This window comes from Protopterus annectens, chromosome 2.part0 (genome assembly GCF_019279795.1).
Source record: "Protopterus annectens isolate FY-2018-M chromosome 2.part0, PAN1.0, whole genome shotgun sequence".
NCBI classification, from domain to species: domain Eukaryota; kingdom Metazoa; phylum Chordata; order Ceratodontiformes; family Protopteridae; genus Protopterus; species Protopterus annectens.
Genome location: NC_056728.1, coordinates 1,968,285,014 through 1,968,300,382, shown reverse-complemented (window position 1 = coordinate 1,968,300,382; position 15,369 = coordinate 1,968,285,014). Strand labels below are relative to the sequence as shown.

At 41.6% G+C, this 15,369-nt stretch overlaps 1 protein-coding gene across 1 annotated transcript in view; it reads left to right on the top strand.

The window, feature by feature from the left end:
- KANSL1 (KAT8 regulatory NSL complex subunit 1) overlaps positions 1–15,369 on the top strand; it is a 1,638,220-nt gene that overhangs the window by 840,981 nt on the left and 781,870 nt on the right. The window contains exon 5 of the mRNA XM_044060463.1: positions 8,898–9,203. Coding sequence (XP_043916398.1) covers positions 8,898–9,203 — 306 coding nt within the window. The remainder of the gene's footprint in view (positions 1–8,897; positions 9,204–15,369) is intronic.

The following is a 15,369-nucleotide window of genomic DNA, read 5'->3' as shown; positions in this document are numbered from 1 at the left end:
TGGAATGAGAAAAAGGGCCAGGATCCTGGAAAACTGAATTTGCCTCAAATACTACAGTATCTAGCTGAGCTGCTAAGCAGTGGACTTTCATTCTCCTCCATCAAAATCCATGCCTCAGCCATTTCTGCAGAATACAACACTGATCCACCCTTATTCTCTCACCCTCTCTTAAGACAGTTCCTCAGCGGGGCTAAGAATCTAAGACCCCCAAGGAAACAACCAATACCTGCTTGGGATCTCAATTTAATTCTGGAAAAACTGACCTTGCCTCCCTTTGAGCCAGCTGCCTCATCAGATTTGCAATATTTGTCCTGGAAAACAGCTTTTCTTCTGGCTATCGCCTCAGCTCGTAGAGTTTCAGAACTACAAGCTCTCATGGCTGTGCAGCCCTTTATCATCTTCCATCAGGACAGAGTTTCCTTACGAACCAACCCGTCCTTTATGCCTAAAGTGGTATCCAGGGTAGCTTTGAATCCGGCCATACACTTACCTACCTTTTATCCTAATCCTCAAAACAAAGGGGAGAGATTACTACATTCCTTGGACATCCACAGACAGCTGCGTTATTATTTGGACAGAACAAAGCCTTTCAGAAAATCAGAACAGCTCTTCGTGTCCTATGCTATAGGAGCTCAAGGAAAGCCAATCTCCAAACAGACAATCTCAAAATGGATAGCCCACTGCATACGCTTTTGCTATTCTTTTCATGGCAAAACTGTACCTACAGGCATCAGATCTCACTCCCCAAGGGCCACAGCTACCGCTGCAGCTTTCCTCAGAGAAGTTCCTACCAAAGATATTTTGGAAGCAGCCACTTGGAGTTCTGTGCATACCTTCTCCAAGTACTACCACCTGCCATTGTACTCCAAAACTATATCAGGCTTTGCCACTGCAGTCTTGCAGGGCATCTTGGCTCCTCCTAGTTCCACCTAGTGCCTACCACCCCTTTCTTAGCTTTGGGATTCTACCCATCTGTTATGACTGCAGCTGTATGCACGATGAACATAGTACAGTTTTGTACCTACCATAAATGTAGATGTTAGAGTGCTAATACAGCTGCAGTCCAGGTTTCCCTCCTTCCCCTCTTGGGACAGGCCTATTGGCTAACACCTCCTCATACAACCTGATTGGGGTATTCATTTATGGTGTATTTGCTTGCAACTACTGTATTTTGATTATATTGCATTGCTTTATTACACAAATTTATGTATTGCCTTCCTTCTGGGGTCACCTGACATCTGGGGCAAGAAAAACTGAAGAAAATGGCGTCTGCTGGTTCCTTTATACCCCTGTCGCACTGACGTCAGGGAAGAAGCGACGACAACCAACACCGGACCTAGAATTTGGAATTCGGCCGACCGAGGACCCGTCTGACGGCAGGAGAACCCATCTGTTATGACTGCAGCTGTATTAGCACTCTTAACATCTACATTTATGGTAGTACAAAACTGTACTTTATGGGGTTTGTTGTATGTTACATTTTTGTTTTACCTTAAGCCTTCATTTTGGGCACCTGACATCTGGGGCAAGAAAAACTGGAGAACATGGCGTCGGCTGGGAGCTTTGTACCCCTGATGCTCTGACGTCAGGGAGGGTGAGTACACTGCCAATGCCGGACCCAGACTTTGGGATTCTGGCCGACCGAGGGCTGCCTGCCGGCAGGAAGAATCCTACAGTGATGACTGCAACAGTGAAGACACTCTTAACATCTACATTTATGGCAAAGTGTACACAACTGTACTTTGCTAGTTGTCGGTTTTGTGCTAGATTTAACCAATGCACTATTGAGCGTCGGTACGATTTTGCTTTCCATTACTTTGGCCGAAGGTTTAACTATATAATGCCGTCGGAAAAGCCGAAGACCGGAGTTCATAAAAACCGCAAGGAAAAAGAAAAGGACAGCATCCGAGGTCCAAAACCGATGACAAAGTCTCTTCTAGGCCAGTCGCCGGTTCTCAGTGAGGCGCTTTTGCAGCTCCTGACACTCGCTACCTCAGAGCCACGGGCCGACTCCCACATGGAGACAGCTAGGCCTCTGGAAACTCAAGGTATTGGGCCTACGGAAACTACTCCCTCAGATGGGTCCGGAGGCGCTGAGCAGGCATCTGCTTCTGAGGGTGTTTACAGACCTACACAGCTTTCTATCAAGACCACTTCAGCAGCCAAGACAAAGTCTAAAACACCTTTAAAGACAAAGAAACAAGTACAGCATTCTCCAGGACAGTCATCCATGCCTAAGAAACAGATGCTTAAAATGGCCGAGAACCTAATTACTTTGTTCAGGGGTTCCCATCCCCCTCCTGATAAAAAGCCTAGGCAAGACGCTGACTGCTTCCTCTGGTCAGGTTTCTATTTCATCTTATTCCTCTTCAGAACAGGGATATTCTCTGCCTCCCTGTGAGGACTCTGATGCTGAAGAATCTATCCCTTCAGCTTCTCCTCCTGAGGACTGTTCTTTTGGGGAAACCCTGCACACCATGAGGGAGCATTTCCACTGGGAGAGCCAAGGTTATTCAGAATCCAAGAAAAGGTTCAGAGGCTTTCTTTTATTGCCTCAACACAGACCTCTTGCTATTCCTCCTGTGCTAGACATTGTAGATGTATTTTCTGAGTCCAGTCTGTCTCCTGATTCTTTACCCCCTGCACCAGTTAAGCCAGATAAGGTACTACAGGGTTCCAGATTCACATAAATTTCTTTATAAAAACCCGGCTGCTGACCCAGAAACTATATCTCAGACCCCAAAGGGGTCAAGGCTTCCACTGCAAAAAACCCTGTTCCCTCTGATAGGGATTCTAGAGCACTGGACAGATGGGGGGAAAAAGTTTATACCTCTGTTACTTTAGCTGTAAGGGCTTTAAACTGCCAGTTTCACATGTTTAAATATCAGCAATACCTAATGTCTCTGCTAAAACAGAAAATGCTGACAAACTCAATGTCCCGAAAACAAGGAAATGCAGGATTTATTGCATGCAGCTGAACAAGTGGGAAAGCGTACTTTGCAATGTGGTTTTGATTCACTAGAGGCTTCTTGCAGGACCGCAGTTACATGCTCTGTCATTTAAAGGCATGCATGGTTAAAGGAACAGTCTGCCTGATCATGTTAAAGCAAAATTATTGGATGCTCCATTACAGCATGATACTTTGGTGTTACGGCAGAAGTGGTGTTAAAGAAAATGGAGGATAAAGCGAAATCTATGCCGACAGTGAAGGATTTCTTACAGGTTCAGCCACCCAGATTTAGCAGGAACTGGCCTAAGAATTGGTCCTTTCCAGTGTCAGGCCACAAAGAGGCGGATACAGACGCCCAAGAGGCAGATCTCAGCCCCAAGGCTCATACAGGCCTAAACAGTGGAGTGCTTCTACCTCCAAAAGCGGAGAAGACAAATCACAACCATATAGGAAACAGTCCCAATGACTTCCCACTGCCAATGCCAAGCACTTTCCTTTTGGCAGCACCCTTAGGGGAAAAGCTAGCACTTTTTTCACAAAATTGGCACATGATCACCCAGGACAAATGGGTACTGAATATTCTTTCTCAGGGCTTACAGGTTCCACTTTCACACCCTCCCAAAGGCAAAAGGTATGCCAGACCTGCCACACAATCGATGCACAGAGGCACAAAAGCAAATTTCATCTCTCATGGACATGAGGGCTATTCAAAGAGTACCCCACAGCAAGAGCAGGGGCAAGGATTTTACTCGAGACTTTCCTTGGTACCCAGAAAGGACAAAGCCTGGAGACCAATACTGAACCTGTCTATTCTAAATACTTTTCTGGACGTTCCAAAACTCAAAATGTTGACACTGCAGCAACTTCTGCCCATGCTGGGCAAGAAGGCTTGTCTATTAACTTTGGACCTCAGAGGCATACCTGCATGTCCCAATCAGACAATCTTGCAGAAGATACCTCAGCTTCCTAGCTGGCTCAATGCACTACCAGTTCTCTGCACTGCCCTTTGGCTTTTCTACTGCGCCCAGGGTCTTCACAAAATGCCTGGCACCAGTAATTGCATTTTGCAGACAAAGAGGGATTCAAATATATCTCTAGTTGGACGACTGCCTTATTCAAGCAGAGAGCAAGGACATTCTACTAAAGCATCTGGCATTTGTAAAAAGAATACTAATTTGCCTAGGGTACACAGTCAACGAAAAGAAATCAAAACTAGTTCCCTCTCAAGAGATATTCCTGGGTGCAAGCTTAAATACAACTGCCCAGATGACTTATCTCACGCCAGACGAGCAAAGGCAACTGACTCATTACTTCCAAATGATGGCAACAAAAACCCAGTTACCTGCAAGAAAAATTCTGCAGGCTTTGGGCTTCGTGGCATCCTGCATTCTGCTAATTCCATATGCAAGACTGCATATGAGAGCTACAATGGTATATAAAAAGTGTTTGGACTCAACATTGCCACAGCCTGGAAACAATAATTACTCTCATTCCCTGCCTGCAACAGGAGTTTCCATGGTGGGCAATGGCCTGTCACCACAACAAGGGACAGACATTCACTTTGCCCACAGCCAGGCAGACAATAACAGATGCATCGGATTATGCCTGGGGAGCACACATGGTAGGAAAATTTATTTAGGATACGTGGCCTGCAAGCCAAATGCATCTTCATATCAATCAAAAAGAGATGCTAACTGTACAGAATGCCCTGACAGCCTTCAAGGATCTACTCCATCCAGGACAACTATTGGTAAAGACTGACAATACTACAGTCATGTGGTACATAAGCGAGGGGGCACACATTCCTATGCCCTCTGCAGGCAAGCCATGACTTTGTGGAACACAGCATTTGACCTATCAAGTACATCTGCAAGCACAATTCCTGCCAGGAAAGACAAATACTCTGGCAGACTAAGCAGAAACCTCATGGACCCTCACGAGTGGAAACTAGATCCACAAGTCTTCAGCATGATAACAAGGAAATGGGGATGCCCAGACATAGATCTATTTGCCTCCCCCCGCAACTGCCAACTACAGAGATTCTACACAAGAACTTATCACACACAAGCATGGAAGGTGGATGCTCTATCATTCAGCTGGAAAACCTTGACAGTTTAAGCCTTTCCTCCACTGCCTCTCCTCCCCAAGGTACTCCTAAAGGTCAGACGAGAAGCCAAAAATGATTCTGATGTCCCCAGACCGGCCACGCCAGCATTGATACCCAATCCTAAAGAGCTTGTTTCAAGGCCCAGCCTGGACTTTACTTCAAATTCCTCATCTTCTGACCCAACAAAACAATCAGATCCTGCACAGCCAACTCAGAACCTTAAATCTGGCTGTATGGCGAATGATATAACAACTCAGAACACACCTCTCTTTAAAGCAGTTATGGATGTCATTTTGGAAGCCAGGAAGCCCAGCACCAGAAAATCTTATGCAGAAAAATGGAAGAGATTCTGTGCTTGGAATCGGGCACAAGGAATTGACCCGCTTGTTCCAAATATTCCTCGGATTTTACAATACCTAACTGAGATGCTGGACAAAGGCCTATCCTTCTCATCAATTAAGATCCATGCTTCTGCCATTTCAGCTCATTACAATACGGAAACACCTATTTTTTCACATCCACTGCTAAGGCAGTACCTCAGAGGGGCCAAAACACAAGACCCCCAAGGAGAGCACCGATACCTACATGGGACCTCAATTTTGTCTTGGAAAAGCTCACACTGCCTCCTTTTGAGCCAGCCAATACAGCTGAGATCAAATTCTTATCATGGAAAACAACTTTGCTCCTAGCAATAACTTCAGCAAGAAGAGACTAAGAGTTACATGCATTAATGGCAGTGGAACCTTTTATCATTTTCCATCCTGATAGGGTTTCTCTAAGGACAAACCCAACATTTATGCCAAAGGTAGTTTCCAGTGTGGCTCTTAATCAAACCATTCATTTGCCTATTATCCAAATCCCCAGAATAAAGGGGAGAGACTTCTGCATTCTTTGGACATAAACAGGCAGCTACGCTTCTACTTGGACAAAACAAAAGCTTTCAGAAAGACTGAGCAACTTTTAGTGGCATATGCTGCAGGATCACAAGAAAAGGCCATCTCAAAGCAGACTATTTCAAAATGGATAGGACACTGCATTCGTTTCTGCTATGCACAGCATGGCAAATCAGTACCGAAGAGCATTAGGCCACATTCGACCAGGGCAGCAGCCACATCAGCAGCCTTTCTCAGAGGAGTACCAACCAAGGAAATTTTAGAGGCTGCAACTTGGAGTTCAGTGCACACTTTCACCAAGCACTACCACCTACCTCTTTACTCTAAATCCAGAGCAGGCTTTGCCACTGCAGTTCTGCAGGGCCTCATAGCCGCTCCTAATTCTATTTAGACCCAGCCGCCCAACCTCAGCTTTGGGATTCAACCCACGTGTAATGACTGCAACAGTGAAACACGAACATAGTACAGTTTTGTACCTACCATAAATGTAGATGTTTGAGTGTATTCACTGTTGCAGTCCAGGTTACCCACCCACCATCCCCCTTTCTTTGCTGGGACTTATCTGTACTTCTCTATTGTATACAACCTATGTGGTGTATTTGCTTGTAGATGAAGGTATTGTTTATTTTAGTGCATGCTTTTTATAAGCAATTTTTTTTTAGCCTACCCTTTTGGGGGCACCTGACATCTGGGGCAAGAAAAACTGAAGAAAATGGCATCAGCTGCATCTTGTATACCCCTGGCGCACTGATGTCAGGGAAGAGGCAACAGCAACCGTCGCAGGACCAGGACTTTGGAATTCAGGCCGACTGCGGGTATCCTACCAACAGGATAACGCAAGTGTAATGACTGCAACAGTGAATACACTCGAACATCTACATTTACGTAACAAGACGGTCAACTCACCGTCCCAGCTAAGTTTAGAAAAGTAGCGTCCAGGCTTACTCGAATAAGGCAAAGATGGTATTAATCCAAAAATGAACACGAACCACAATATTGGAAACTGAAATCCACATATTCAACTGTTAAGCGCTTTCATCCGCTTATCGCAGACTTCCTCAGAACAGTGGATTAAATCTTGCCTGTAGAATGGCGCCAAAAAGATTTTAAAAGGAATGTATTGAGAGTTAAAGTGCTAGTGCTTACTTTAATTTATACATAATTTTAAAAACATGATTTATAAAAACAACCAAAACTTTGGTGTCTTAAAACTTAATGTATCCTAAAACAATAATTAAAATACAAACTTTTCAAAACCACTAAATTGTAAACAAACAATAACACACTTCGTACCCCATTAATATTTCTAACCTAAACACACGTAATTTGATAGTGAAATATTACAACTAATGGTAAAACAAATCAAGCCAACAATAGAAAAGGTTTGATAGAAAAAATCATTTATACCCAGTTCCTTTGTGGCATCGGTCAACACCTGCCAAATGCTTTTTTATACTTAATATTGCCTTATTGCCCTCTGTTTGATGTAAAACTTGATCTGTTATGGCAAAAACTGAAACTATGATGTTCCCCTTTCTTCTCTATATGTCTATATAAAGCATTCTTGGTGTCATTTACCCTGATTCTGTAAACATGATCATAAATTATATTCTTAAATCTCTGTTTTGCCAACATAGTAAGCGGGGCATGATGTACAACTAGCTTAATAAATAATATTTTTACTGTTGCAATTCGTCCGTCTAAATTTAATGTAGGTCCTGTGTACATTCTGTAGTTTTATTCCATCTCTCTCATTAATCAAATGGCATTGATTACATGACCCACATTTGGTAGTTGCTTTATTAGTGTTATGTCTGTCTTTCTCTACTCCCCAATTGTAATAACCTCTTGATGATGTTTAAGCCCATCTTGAACACAAAACTTGGTTTATCCCCTAATTTGTTTGATATCATCAGCTACTGTTAAATTCTTCCAGTATTTAAATACAATATTCATAATTTCATTCACATATGGCGAATAGGTTAATGAACGCACTCTATTAATTGGAACACTTGCTAATTTTCCTTTATTCAGACTTACTAATGTCTTGCCATGTTCCTAATATCGGACGATATTTATTGCCCCATTCCTTAATTACAAATTGTGAAACGTCCTTCAACAAACCTTCCGAGTAGCCTCTATTAATAAAACCTAGATGTTGTAAATTCTATTTCCCTTGTCATAACTTCATGATTGGATGACATCCTGGCTGCTGTTATGCATTGACCCTTGAAGATGTTTAACATATGTCGAGTGATGGCTAGTAAATTCCATATATGCATTAGAGAATGTTTTCTTCCTATACATCTCTGATTGGAATCCTAGATCCGTACGTTTTGCCATAATGGATCAAGTTTTTACATCAAACAGAGGGGGAAATTTTAAGGCAATATTAAGTTAAAAAGAAAGCATTTGGCAGGTGTTGACTGATGCCACAAATGAACCGGGTATAAATGATTTTATTTCTATCAAACCCTTTCTATTGTTGGCTTGATTTGTTTTACCATTAGTTGTAATATTTCACTATCAAATTACATGTGTTTAGGTTAGAAATATTAATGGGGTACGAAGTATGTTAATTGTTTGTTTACAGTTGAGTGGTTTTGAAAAGTTTGTTTTTTAAGACTGTGAGTGTTTTTTATTGTGTTAAGTGTTCATTAAAATATTTTTGGATTAATACCATCTTTGCCTTATTCGAGTAAGCCTGCACGCTACTTTTCTAAACTTAGCTTGGATGGTGAGTTGACAGTCTTGTTGCATCAGTTCTGGTGTCGCTGTCTGCTTTTGATTTTTTACGGTGTTGGTGAGCTGTGGAGAAAGTAAGTGAGGCGGCGGATACTTTATTGAATAAGGATGAGTTTGTTTCCCTAAAGTCTGAAGTTCGTTCTTTACGGGATGAGGTGGCCCACTTGATTGAGGTAGTGGGATGACCACAATGTACGGGCAGCATTGAGAGAAGTGAAGCTGTTGAACAGAAAGAAACATTGAGTACTGACAGCAAGGTGCCATCCCAAATGCCTATTCCCAATGGACAGGAGGAACCTGGTATGCGGAGTCAAGGAACATCTAATATATTACTTAATACCAGCAATGAAAAGGATAATGCCACTGTGACTTCAGAGCATGAGTTTACCTTTGATTTTTCTTTGTTTCATCATGAGGATGACAGTGAGCGGACTGGTGCTCTCCCTAAAAGACAGTTACCTGTAAAAACATGCAGCGACGACCAAATTGAATATTTTTACATCAAAAGGTACTGTTAATAATTCATCAAGTCCAAGAGTTACCAATGACTTAACACAAATGACAATGGTCATTTGAGATTGGACAATTTTTTTAACAAGCAATGTTGAATTTAAAATGTCTGATAAAAGAACATGTACAAATTCTTATGATAGAATTAAGGAACCTTGAAAGAAATGATTTTTGAACTGGGAAAATTATTGCAGGTTGTTAAAACAAAGTAGATGATGCATATCTTACAAAATGTATATCCATGGGAATAGTACTGATGGGTCTTAGATTTTTTAAGGTACCTATGGGTATTAATTTAGATACTTGATACTAAGGCAGAATTTAATGCTGTATTCATTTGGAATAAATTATATGAATTTATTTATCAAAAAGAATGATGAAAAACTAAGTAAAATTGTGTTGGAAGTAGAAAAATTGAATAATAGTGTCTGATGTACTTTTTTGCACAATGACAAGCAGTTTAAATATGCAGAAAGTAAAGCGGAAAAATTATATGAAAGGAAGAACAAAAAGTTAAATTGGGATGTTATGCAATATAAAGAAAATAGAGCATGTATATGTGGTAATGAGCGTAAATTAAGTATGGAAAACAAATGGGGATGATCATGCAGTGACACATAAAGATAATCATATGAATTTTCAGGGGGGTCGTTATTGTACCCCAGCAGCAAAACAGAATTATCGGGGGAACCGGTACAGGCAGTACTAGAGAATGTGATGGTACATAATACCCCAGGTGACACTCATAACAGAGCAAGTTTTGTGGATAACATTGTTATAGAAGAAAAAAATATTCATCATGTTAATGACCTCACGGTGTATAATTACACTAATTACTGTATAAAGGATGAATTAGGAACTTTATTAAAGGAATGAAATGTATACCTGCCGCAAAGTTTAATTTAGTAGACGCTATTATTGATGTAAAGTTGTACTGTAGAAGATTAAATTTAGCCCTAATGTTTAATAATAAAAACTATGTATTCATAATGGAAAGTAATAAATTAAAGAAAAGTACATTTATGCCACCCCCTTGACTATAAAAGAAAGGGAATGTTTAGTAGAACTTATGAATAACAAAAATATCAGAGTTAATCCCTACCCCATTTCAAACAAAAACTCAAAATACACCTTAGAACACACTGGTTGTGTCCTTGCACTAACCCTGACTAACATATTACCTCAGTGACTAAGTTTCTCCTAACTCCTCTTTAATTATAATTTAATGCTCTCTGCTAACTTTAGAAAAATAGCAAACCCACTTTAGTGATGTTCTACCTCACATGGATATCTTGAGCAACATGTTATCAATACTCTTATGCAACCACTCGCATGAAATTGTAAACCTTAAGTTTAATCTACCTCATGTGAATATTCTGTCCCACATTATTGTAAATATTTGTCTTGTAATAAACTATAAAATGTTTGTATCTACTGCTATGTTAACTTGATTGTAACCTGACATACACTGTTTTGTATTTGTAACCTTATACATTTTGTTATAATGTATCTGTCTTTGGAGCTTTTCTCCCCGGGCCTCTACTGAAAATGGACATATGTCCAGTTGGACTTGCCCGGTCAACAAATGTAAAATAAAATAAAATAAAATAAATAAATAAAATAAATAAATAATGATGCCCAATAAGGGAGGGGGGATAGTATTATACAATACAATTTATTATGTCAATGAAATACAAAAAATATTAATCGATACAGGAAATTATGAAATTACCTCCATTAATGAAATAAATATAAGTTAAAGGAAAATAGATTTAGCATTAGACGAATATTTATTGGATCAGAGAATAACAGAAGATATTTAGGAATTTATGAAAGTAGAATATCCCACTCTAGCTACCATTATAGGCATACCAAAGGTACATAAGAATATTAGCAAACCCCCTTTTCGCCCAATTATTTCTGGAAGTAAGTCTACAACATTCAGTATAGGTGTGGTGATAGATGGATTAACCCATTTATAGGAACATCCCTCATCTCATCAAAGATTCCTGGATATTTCTTGCTCAACTCACACCTGATAAATGGAATGAGAAACTAACATATATAACTATTGATGTTGTGGACTTATTTTCATGTATCCCGAAAGAACGGGGACTTGAAGATTTTTGCAATAGTCTTAGAAAATATTCTAATTTGACATGGGATAGAATTAATTTGATAACTGGTATGATGGAGATAGTATTGAATAATAACTTTATATACTATGAAGGCGAATATTTTAAACAAGTAAGGGGTGTAGCTATGGGGGCATCATGTGCCCCTATATTTGCAAATATGGTTATGTTAGAGGGGGAAAATACATTCTTATTTAGCTGCAAATATTTTGAACATATTTCTTATTACACAAAGTTTCTTGATGACATGTTTGTTTTATGGAAAGGACCGGTGGAAATGATAGATGAATTTATAGATTTGAATAATACAAGTAGTTTTCTAAAGTTCACTTAGTGTTAGTTATGAAGGGATCTCTTATTTAGATACGTATAAAACATACGGATCTAGGATTCAGTCGGAGATATATAGGAAAAAAACATTCTCGAATGGATATATGGAATTTACTAGTCATCACCCAAGACGTATGTTAAAAAATTTCTTCAAGGGTCAATGCATAAGAGCAGCCAGGATGTCGTCTAATCATGAAGTTATGACAAGGGAAATAGAATTTATAACATCTGTGTGTATTAATAGAGGCTACCTGGAAGATTTGTTGAAGGATGTTTCACAATTTGTAATTAAGGAATGGGGCAATAAATATCGTCCTATATTAGGAATAGGACAAGACATTAGTAGTCTGAATAAAGGAAAATTAGAAAATGTTCCAATTAATAGTGTGCGTTCATTAACCTATTCTCCGCATGTGAACGAAATTATGAATATAGTATTTAAATACTGGAAGAATTTAACAGTAGCTGATGATATCAAACAAATATTAGGGGATAAACCAAGTTTTGTGTTCAAGATGGGCTTAAACATCAAGAGGTTATTACAGTTAGGGAGTATAGAACGAGATAGATATAATAGTAATAAAGCAACTACCAAATGTGGGTCATGTAATCAATGTCATTTGATTGAGAGAGATGGAATAAAACTGCAGAATGTAAACAAGACCTACATTAAATTTAGAAGGGGGAGTTGTAGCAGTAAGAATATTTATTTACCTAGTTGTACATCATGCCCTGTTTACTGTATTGGCAAAACAGAGAGATTATTTAAGAAAATAATTTATGATCATGTTTACAGAATCAGGGTACACCAAGAATGCTTTATATAGACAAATAGAGAAGAAAGGGGAACATCATAGTTTCAGTTTTGCCATAATAGATCAAGTTTTTACATCAAACAGAGGAGCAATTTTAAGGCAATATTAAGTAAAAAAAAGAAAGCATTTGGCAGGTGTTGACCGATGCCACAAAGGAACCGGGTATAAATGATTTTATTTCAATCAAACCCTTTCTGTTGTTGGCTTGATTTGTTTTACCATTAGTTGTAATATTTCACTATCAAATTACGTGTGTTTAGGTTAGAAATATTAATGGGGTACGAAGTATGTCATTGTTTACAATTTAGTGGTTTTGATAAGTTTGTATTTTAATTATTGATAAGTTGTCAATCTCGTCTTCATTCTTGCTGGATGGGTTCGGAGCCGATTCTCTGCTCCGACTGCCTATACTAAAGCTCGAGAGCTATCTTTACCGGCTCGAGGCTACCTTATATCCCACAATGCTAGGTGCTAACTACCCAGATCTCGTTTGCCGCTTCAGCTACGAGGTGCGTTTCTTACCGGCTCTGCAGGTTGGATTTAATTATTCTTAAATTTCTCTATTTTAGTCAGTGTCAGTTTTTGTTAGTTCTCATCCCATTAGCTTTCCTTCTTAGCTTAACTTCCTTCCGGTCCCTTAAATCCCTTAATATCCTAACCCCTTGTTTGGTTTAAAAGGTTAGGCCTTTGGGCCAATTCCCCTTTTCTTTAAATTGTCAGGTAAAATTGTTTGTGTGACTGATTTAGATTGTGTTAAGGGGTGTCTGTGTGTGTATTTTTGTTGTTGTCCTTTATTAGGATGTCTAAAGACACCAGGGTCTCTGGCTTCAGGAAGTGTGACTCGTGCTGTCAGAAAATGTCGCTGACAGGCGGTCACACTTGTTTATTGCCTGGGCCCTCTGCACCTGCAGGACTCTTGTTCTGTCTGTCATGCGTTCAGTCCAAGAGTCCTGCAGGAACGCAGAAATAAGTTAATTTTGAGAGGCTTATTAAAGCTTGAAGGTTCCCCGGCCAAGTCATCGTCGGGGAAGCCTTCAAAGCCTTCCAAGCCGTCGGCTCCATGTTCAGAGCCTTCGACTAGGGGTGCTCTGACTGCTTCATCGGCTCCGGCTGGAGTCGGTTTCTCAAACGCAGTCTTCTACATCGGCTCGACCTGGAGCTGATGTTTCTAAGACTCGGTCGGCGCCAGACGTAAACGGTCCAGGTCTCCGTCCTTGGAATCTGTTCATTCAGCTCCGAGGTCTCCCTTACTCTCGGAGCGGAGCCATCGATCCCATTCCTCTAGGTCTTCCAGGCTCTTGGACCATGACCTCGAGAGGGTAGTTAGTAGACTTCTTAAGTCTCAGGCACTAGCCCAGATGCTTCATAGCCCTTCTCAACAGACAGTGGCTATTCCCACTCCATCTTCGATTACTTCTCCGACTCCCCTTGAGTTCGGAGCCGGAGCTTGTGGAAGCCGTGGCTGTCGACACGTCTGAGCCGATACCTCACCTTTCGGCTCCGTCGTCTGCTCCGGTCTCTTCCATGGTCCCATCTTTGGAGGGATCCGGGCGCATGGACTTCCTTGTCGGCTCCGAGGGGGCAAGTGGCATCGGACCCTTATCCGACCCAGTTCTCCCTCTCGGAGCTTCGGCGCTGTTGAGTTCGGCCCCGACATCGGCTTCGGAGCTGTTCCTCTCGGTGCCAAGAGGGGTCCTTATCTCTTCAGAGCGGGGATCTTCTACCCTGCCTGATAGGGGCTTCTTTGAAGTCATGAGGAGCGTGCTGGCCCCTGTGCCTGCTCCACGGTCAGCTCCCTCAGCTCCTCCCTCTGTAGTGCCTGCTGCGGTCTCTACCCACCCTCTCATTCCTCACCGTAGAGATCCAACACCTCAGGTTTCCCCATTGGGAATATCCTCCTCTTCTGAGGTTTCCCCTGATCTGTCAGGGGAACCCCCTCGGAAGAGGAAATGTAAGAGGAAGCATGTGGACTCCCCCGAGTCCATTACATTTGATACCGACTTGGATGAGTTGGAAGGGTCCCCGCGGTCCCCCTCTGAGGATGTCTCCTTTTCAGACATCCTTGAGATCCTTAAGCAGAGGGGGAACTGGTCTACCCTCAATTCTTCCAAGGACGAGTCAGTTTACCTAGAGGCGTTTGGCTCTCGCCCTTCCACCTCCTGGGTGTCTCCGCCCTTTGACCCCCTCATGGAAGTGGTGGCACGGAAAGCGTGGACGGCCCCTGATACAATGGAACCTACCCCACAGAGGCCTTCAAAATTCATAACAGCCCCTTCGGACAAACGTTTTTTAGCCAAGGGTGTCCCGGTTGATGTCATGGTGGTGGCTGCAGCCACTAAGAAGGAACTGGCTGATCCTTCAGTACCTGTCCATCCTCCTAACAAGGAGTCTAGGACTATGGATAGGTACGGCAAGCAGATGTTTTCTTCAGCGACCTTTGTCATGCGGTCGCTGAATTACCTGTGCCATTTCACCCACCTTCAAAGAGACATGCTCAAAGAAGTGGGTGAGGCCCTACAGGATCCAACAGCTGCGGGGTCTCAAGACAAAATCAACTCCCAGCTGGCAACCCTGAATTCCATTGTCAACTCCTCCATGCGGCTTATTTCCTACGCGGCCGATGGGGCGAGAAGGGCTGCAGGCACAGGCGTGGCCTTACAGCGTCACGCCTGGATGCGGCTTTATAACTTTGCAGACCCCTTCAAGGCATCCTTCATTAACTCCCCCTTTGACGGTTCAGCTTTGTTTGGACCTCATGTGAAGGATACTTTGACCCGATGCGAGCAAGAAGGCAAGACTCTCTCTGCCGTGGGAGTCCATTTTTCCACCCCGTCTCGACCATATCCTAAGGGTCAGAAGGGTGGGAAAATGTGGATGTTCATTG